This window comes from Myotis brandtii, unplaced genomic scaffold (assembly GCF_000412655.1).
Source record: "Myotis brandtii unplaced genomic scaffold, ASM41265v1 scaffold1663, whole genome shotgun sequence".
NCBI classification, from domain to species: Eukaryota; Metazoa; Chordata; class Mammalia; order Chiroptera; family Vespertilionidae; genus Myotis; species Myotis brandtii.
The window spans coordinates 29628-37083 of record NW_005356101.1 but is presented as its reverse complement, the minus strand read 5'-3'; the positions used below and the strand labels follow the sequence as shown (position 1 = coordinate 37083).

General features: G+C 42.0%; 1 protein-coding gene across 1 annotated transcript in view; it reads right to left on the bottom strand.

Annotated features, from left to right (window-relative positions):
• The window catches only part of LOC102245195 (ATP-binding cassette sub-family G member 2), a gene marked incomplete at its 5' end in the record, with an annotated part of 29483 nt that overhangs the window by 2262 nt on the left and 19765 nt on the right, over window positions 1–7456 (bottom strand). Inside the window, 5 exons of the mRNA XM_014536846.1 lie at window positions 405–487; window positions 1283–1372; window positions 4023–4177; window positions 4992–5116; window positions 6284–6373. Coding sequence (XP_014392332.1) covers window positions 405–487; window positions 1283–1372; window positions 4023–4177; window positions 4992–5116; window positions 6284–6373 — 543 coding nt within the window. The remainder of the gene's footprint in view (window positions 1–404; window positions 488–1282; window positions 1373–4022; window positions 4178–4991; window positions 5117–6283; window positions 6374–7456) is intronic.

Genomic DNA, 7456 nt, shown 5'->3' with positions numbered 1-7456 from the left:
ATGGATGGCTGCTTTTTAACTTTGGCTTTTCAGTTGGGATTGCTTTCTTAGGGTCTAAACAGGACCTTTTGCTGGATAAATGAGAGCCTAACCTCATCTGGCTTGGAAAATAAGAGCCAGCTGGCAGTTTCCAATATTCCTAGAGAAGGCCGACAGGACTTGCCCTCCGGAACTGAGGTGCTCTCTGGCTGGCTGGCCCAGCTAACATATATAGGTCACTAAGAATCTTCTCTGGTCCCTGAAACCAACTTTTATGAGAGCCTCAGGGATAACTTAGGGAATCTCCTTTCACTTTGAGGGGCATCTGCTGTCCTAGGCCAATGTCCCTGAAAGCACTCATTCCAGCTCAGCCCAGTGGCCTTTCTCTATCACACCAAACAGTAACAACCAAATGCATCACTTACGTTGCAAAGTCACAGGTACTGTTTGCTGTGACATTAAGTCCCGGGCAGAAGTCTAGTCCCAAAAATTCATTATGTTGCAAAGCCTATAACACAAGGGGGAACAGGCAAGGTAAACAGGTTTGAATTTCAAAGCTTCCAAAGAATTACCACAATCCCATCCTCCTAGTTTAATTCTTTATTATTTCTGAAAACAAACCAAGCTTCACATTCACAGTCTTTGTCACACCAGAGCAGCTAAAGTGATTGTTCTTGGTATTTAACCATAGAGGCCTATGGTTAAAAGTTTGGCTTCTAATACAAAGTAAATAAAGTATTTGGCAAACAGGGAAGACGTTTGGCTATATTACCCTACAGCACCTTCCTCCTCTCTCCCCAATGTTGTAACCCCAAAACACTATAAATAAAATGATACAATGGTTCTCAGTGACTATTTTTAATTTATGGTAACATCTTTTGTATTGTTCTTGTTTGTTTTAATCAAAACAAGTTGTAATTCTTGGGAGTTGAAACTCAATTATACTATATTAAGACAGACAGTTTTCACTGGAGTTAGATTCTAAAGCCAATAATGGCTGTGAACAGTATATGGTCTTGGTGCGTTTTTTTTTTTTTAATTTCCCTTGCAATATAAAATATGGAGTCTAGAAAAACAAAATGTAGTCTAGGCTCCCATCCTCTCATGTATTTCGTTACTGAACTGAAAACCAACATTTTTTACATCAATTGGTCAATCTTCCTGCTTCACCATGAGTTTTCTCCCCACCCTTCACCTCCCTCACACAAGAAAGCCAAGTCTGGGAACATGAGATGGTCAGGCTTCTTCTGCTTGTCCCAGCTTGGGAACAATGGACCAGTCACAGGGACAGAAGAGAACTTACCGCATAGCCATACCGAGGAATGCTCAAGTACTGAAGCCATGAGAGCCAAGGCACAACGGTTGTGAGATTGACCAACAGCCCTGAGAAAATCTACAAGAGAAAATCCCAGCAATCAGAACTGGAAGAGTGATTTCATGAATTCTAAAGCTTACCCTCTTTAACCCCCTACAACACTGTAACCATTTCTGCTAAGGCCAACACTTTCTTAAAATTTCTTCCACTGCTCTAAAGGCTTACCATGTCCTCTTTGCATGTGTATTCCTCTCTTAGCTGAGGCTGTTTGTGGCTGTGAAGGAATGACAATGTATCTATGTTTCATTGAATGGGAAGATCCTTAATTGTCAAGGCTTTTACTTCTCTCTGTAACAGCACACAATGGAAGGCCATGGTCCCGACTGTTGTAATGATGCAACCACTATGTTCCCACCAATGGACACCCCAGAACATATCCTGAGCACCTGGTGGGCCTCTATACTTCCTTAACACAGTAAGCTTTCTGATCCACAGGGTTTGCATTCTATCTCCAAACAACTTTAGGAATAATTTGGGGTTTAGAATGGGTGTTTAAAATAACCCAAAGCCTGGATATAAAGTGGCAAGCTACAACATAAAATATGGTCAAGACCTTCTTTTAAAGATACCAGAAGTAGCATTGCCATGGAGAGCCAGGAAGGACCGTTCCAGGAAGAGATGGCTACATAAAAAGAGGTTCATACAAAACTTCTCCTAACTGGCACTCTGGATGTGGGGATGGGCATAACAAGACAATGATGTTGGTGTGACTACATTTTTGTTGTTGTTATTCCTTACCCGAGAACATTTTTCCCCCACTGGTTTTTTAGAGAGAGTGGGAGGGAGGGGGAGAGACAGAGAAACATCAATGTGAGAGAGACACATCGATCGGTTGCCTCCCACACATGCCCCTACTGGGGCCAGGGATCGAGCCTGCAATTAAGGTACATGCCCTTCACCAGAATAGAACCCCAGACCCTTCAGTCCACAGGCCAACACTTTAACCACTGAGCAAAACTGGTTAGGGCCATATTTTTTAATTTGATCTAACCAAGTGTTCAGTATATAACATCTTCTGGTAAAACATGATTTTATATGTGGTTTTAAAAGTTCTATATAAGTCAACCAGGGCCAGGGATTGAACCTGCAACCCTTCAATGTGCAGGTCAACACTCTAACCATTTAACCACACCAGCCAGGGCAAAGGATATTTTATTTATTGGATGGCATTATAGGAAAATTGTGCAAGGTTTATCACTTTCTCAGTAATGTTTAGATTGGTAGTTTTCAATGGCCAGACTGTGCTATTTACAAATTTTTCACGGCATCTACTCCTACTCTAGCAGAAAGGGTACATGTAGTAAGCAAACAGGCTAAGTGTTCCTGTTTACTTGATGTAATATAGGGAAATGTGCTAACTCGACAATTTACTACCTTTTTTTCATTTCATGGCACATATTAACTAGGCTCTAAAATTCTGTGGCACACCAAAAAATATATTTTTTGCCTAACTGACAAAAAAAACAACAAAAAACCAGGTATAATTTTGATTCATTCACACCAGATGGGTATTGTTGTATTGGTTGTGGTCATTTTTTTATCTGATAATATAAGGGAAAAGAGGTCAGTGCCCCTGATTAAATAGTTGGGTATTGTATGTTGTAAAAATTCTTGCATCACTCCATTGTCCCTTTTGTGGCACGCCTGTTGAGAATCGCTGTACTAAGTGGTTCTCTTCACCTATGCAAAAGTTAGGGCATGTAAGATTAGGATTAAGTAACCATTAAAAAAAAAAGGTAACCAGAAATATATTGATATAAGAGAATGTCAAGGACCAAGAAAGGAGGGGACCTAGTATTATGTGGACTTTGGAATATTTCACTATTTTTAAAACACTCCTTTTCAAAATAGAGGAGTGACCATGCCACACACTGTTCTATTTTTCATGGAGCTTAGCTTCTCCCTTGGAAAGTATTTGATCCAAACAAACCCTCTCAGCTGCTGGGGAAATAAGCCAGCAGTTCTCTAACACCAGCATGGAAGTCAGGCAATGAACCTGCCATTTCTATGAGGGAAACTTCCAATCAAAATTCTTCTGGTTTTGCCCTGGCCGGTTTGGCTGGGTGGTTAGAGTGTTGGCCCATGGACCAAAGGGACGCCAGTTCAATTCCCAATCAAGGACATGTACCTCAGCTGCAGGGCAGGTTCCATCCTCTGCCCAGGTCAGGGAGAGTGTGGGAGGCAACCAGTCGATGTGTCTCTCTCACCTCTCACCTCTCTCTCTCTCTCCCCCTCCCTCCCTCCCTCCCTCCTTCCCTCCCTCCTCTCCTCCCTTTCTTCCCCCCATTCCATTCTCTCTTTAAAGATCAATGGAAAAAATATCCTGGGGTGAGGATTAAAAAAAAAAAAAAAAAAATATTTTTCTGGTTTTGAAGTTCCCAGTCATCAAGTTTTCACTGTACGTCACCAAGAAGCATCTTTTAAAATCTTATCTGTAAGAAAATGTTAACTAAAGTTATACTAGATTAGAATAGTAGCAAAGAGGCTGGGTAAGGTCGAGAAAAAGCTGGTACATTCTCTAATATAAGCTATATTTTAACATATGGCTTCCTTAAAGCTAAGAGTCCCATTGACAAAATCCTCAAAGCAGGTTTTCCATGACAGGTAAACTTTTGGGAAGGAAGGAGGGGAAATAATTACTTCTCAGAGAAGCACAGTTCCTACTCACCATCATAAACACAAAGGAGATGGTCATGAGAAGGGTTGCTATGGATACCACACTCTGACCTGCTGCTATGGCCAGTGCCATAGAACTGGCTGCATAAGCCACCATGGTAAGGGAAAACATCATGATGAAGAAGGCCTCCACCTTCGGTTTCAATCCTGAGGAAGGAAAGGGGGGGTTAATCCAACCACCTACGTCACCGTGTATTGGGAATTGTTTATTGTGCAAATATTTTGAGAAACAGTTATCAGAATGAAAAGTTCATCCTCTATCCAACAACTACCCTGAGTCACCAATTTCCTTGCCCCCCATATAACTGTATAGATTGATTCCGTTTTCTTTTTTATACTACTGCATAAGCACTATACAACATAACACCTGTGCTCCCTGTTGTGCAATTATTACCAATTTCTGAGTGCTGAGGTGGGGGGCTGGAGGCTACACACGTGGCCAGAATTCTACTGCCTTCTCGCTAAGGAGGTAACTTGTCAAGAGAACATGCTTTCTCCCCAGATATCACCTTCCTCACAGTTTGCTGTAGCAGTGACAGTGGAGAAACTGGGAGATCAGGATCCCATAACCTCCAGGCATTTCACTCTCTGAGGGAGTGCTGCCAGGTCTCTGAGACAAACACCACAGAGCTTGGGATTGAGGGTGGGGTTAAATGAAGTTTCACAAAACTACTGTATAGCTATAATGGGGCACTATTACGGGTCATACACTGTATTGTGTATGATATTGGAGCAGCCACCTGAATACTAATCAGGAGCTGAGGATCCAGGTACTATGCCTAATTGTGTATGGCACACCCCTTATTTGTAAAATGTAGGCTTAAACTCAATCAGTGGATCTTGTCTTATAGTGCTTTGTGTAATATATATATATATATATATATATATATACTTGCAAAAAGAAATTAGCGTCCTCTCACATCCAAGACTACAGAAACATAATTTTTACCTTATTGCTTACCTAACAAGAAATATGTTATACAAGTAAATATAACACTTGGTAACATCCTCATTGGTAGTAAATCAGATAGGAGTTTCCCAAAGAAATAAGATGACACTCTGTAGTATCCACTGATATATTCATGCCTAAAAAACAAAAATGAACTTCTCAAAGAAATAAGATGACACTCTGTAGTATCCACTGATACTAAATTAGTGGATTCATCCCACATTAGTTCAAGAAGACACAGGCCAGATGATTAATCCATTCTGCTGCCAGCAGGGGTCTAACAACTACAGCTTCACCCAGTCAGCATCTCAAGTGCACACCTCCCTTGAGACCTGGTTCCCAAGAGCTCTGTGCAAGGACCCCACTTCTCATTCTAGAATTTCCTCTCAATGCCGCCCACTTAGCCCTCAGGACCCCCACTCCAGGTAAACACGTTCTGCCTCTCCTCCCTCTCCTCTGACTCTGGGTTTCCGTGAAAAAGAACTTCAGTAGCTGATCTCAGTGGTCACACAGGCTTTGCTTTCTCCCCACTTCTGACCATGAAGAAGGTGGTGCTGCTATTCTCCACGCTCCCCAAGCAGAGCTTTAGGTCACTAAACCTTCTCCTTTCATTCTCATGATGAAGGAAAACATGGCACTTCTTCCTTCAGTGATCATACCTCCCAACCTGTCAGCTATCAAATCCTGTTTTCTCTCCAATGAAGACCTAGGTCCCTCCTCTTCCAAACATCCTCCTCCGGTGAGTCCAAACTCTTCCACAAACTTTCATTCTTTCCCTCTCTAACAATTCCTTTCCTCCAGCTTGTAAATATAGGCAAATCTCTTTCAACTTCTTGCATAAGATCCCTTTCAGCCTCTATCACTTCTTCCTTCAGTGATCATACCTCCCAACCTGTCAGTTATCAAATTCTGTTTTTTCCCCAGTGAAGACCTAGGTCCCTCATCTTCCTGACCTCCTCCTCCGGTGAGTCCAAACTCTTCCACAAACCTTCATTCTTTCCCTCCCTAACAATTCCTTTCCTCCAGCTTGTAACTATGGGCAAATCTCTTTTAACTTCTTGCAAAAGATCCTTTTCAGCCTCTATTTCTTGCATTCTCTGTACCATTGCCTTTGCAGCTATACCCTAATCTTTAAACTTCCTTTTCCCTTGGTCTCATGATTTCCCTCCCAGCCCCAGGCTGCTTTTTCTCAATGAACACTGGTAATCCCAGGGACCAATCCGTGGCCAACTTCTGGATATGACCAATTTGATCAACAGCCCTGACACTGGATAGCGCCCTTCCCGGAGCAGAGCCACACTCACATGAAGAGCTTCTTCTCCACCACGAAGAGCTCCACGGCTGTTATGCTGCTGAAACACTGGTTGGTGGTCAGGAAGAAGAGCACCCCAGCTCTGTGGTGAGAGAAGGGGAAGAAAAGCACTGCGTCAATTACACGTTCTTAGGTCAATTCCTACCTGCTGAACTGTTTCGTCACATGATAAATGTCAAACAACTGTTCAAGTTAAAACAGTGAGGGAAGGGAAGTGTGAGTCCCCACAAGTCTCTCCCCATCCCACTGTACCACAGTGGTGCCCCAAATTCACAGCCCTGGGTTGCCATGGATTGAATGGTCTTCCCCAAATACCTATGTTGAAGCCCTCAAGGTGATGATATTTAAAGGTGGCATCTTTGGAAGGTAATTAAATTAGATGAAGTCATGGGGAAGGTCCCTCATGACAAGATTAGTGCCCTGAGAAGAAAAGGGGGAGACATCAGCGCTCTCTGTGCCATGCCAGGACTTAGCAGGAAGGCAGAAAGCAAGAAGAGGGCCCTCATCAGAAACTGACCATCCTGGCACCCAAATCTCCAGAATTGTAAGAAATAAGTTTCTGTTGTTTAACCCATCCAGTCTGTGGTTCTTTGTTATAGCAGCCAAGGTGATGATTACCTAGGTCGTAAAGTGCTACCACCTTTAATATCAATTAACAAAAACACTAGTACCATCCTAATGCATGAACAGAGAAATAGTCAAGTAAAGCCTGCAAAAGTTTAAAGCCTCTATTAGCCACTTTTTAAAGCAAAGAAGGAACTAAGACATGAGGATGCAAAATGGAAGAGTGGAGTGATATCTCTAGCAATACCTCCTTATATACATTCACCACACAGTCATTAGAAGAACCTTCGTATTATCTTGGACAACCCACTCCATGCTTTCCAATGTGCTCAAAATGAAAGCAAATCTCTCTCAGTAAAATAATTAAGGTCTAAAAAAGAAAGTACTCAGTTTATCTACACTTTGATAAAAATATAAATTTTATGAAAGCATGCCAACACACCTGAAACAATGTTGGGCTTCCCTGGTATGACCAAACAATTTAATTAACATTAAGGACGCCAATTGAAACTAAGAGAGGAAGTGGCACATTATGTAAATCCAAGGGTACAACCCCAGAAACAAAGAGTCTATAGATACTTATTGTCTTTACCAATAATAT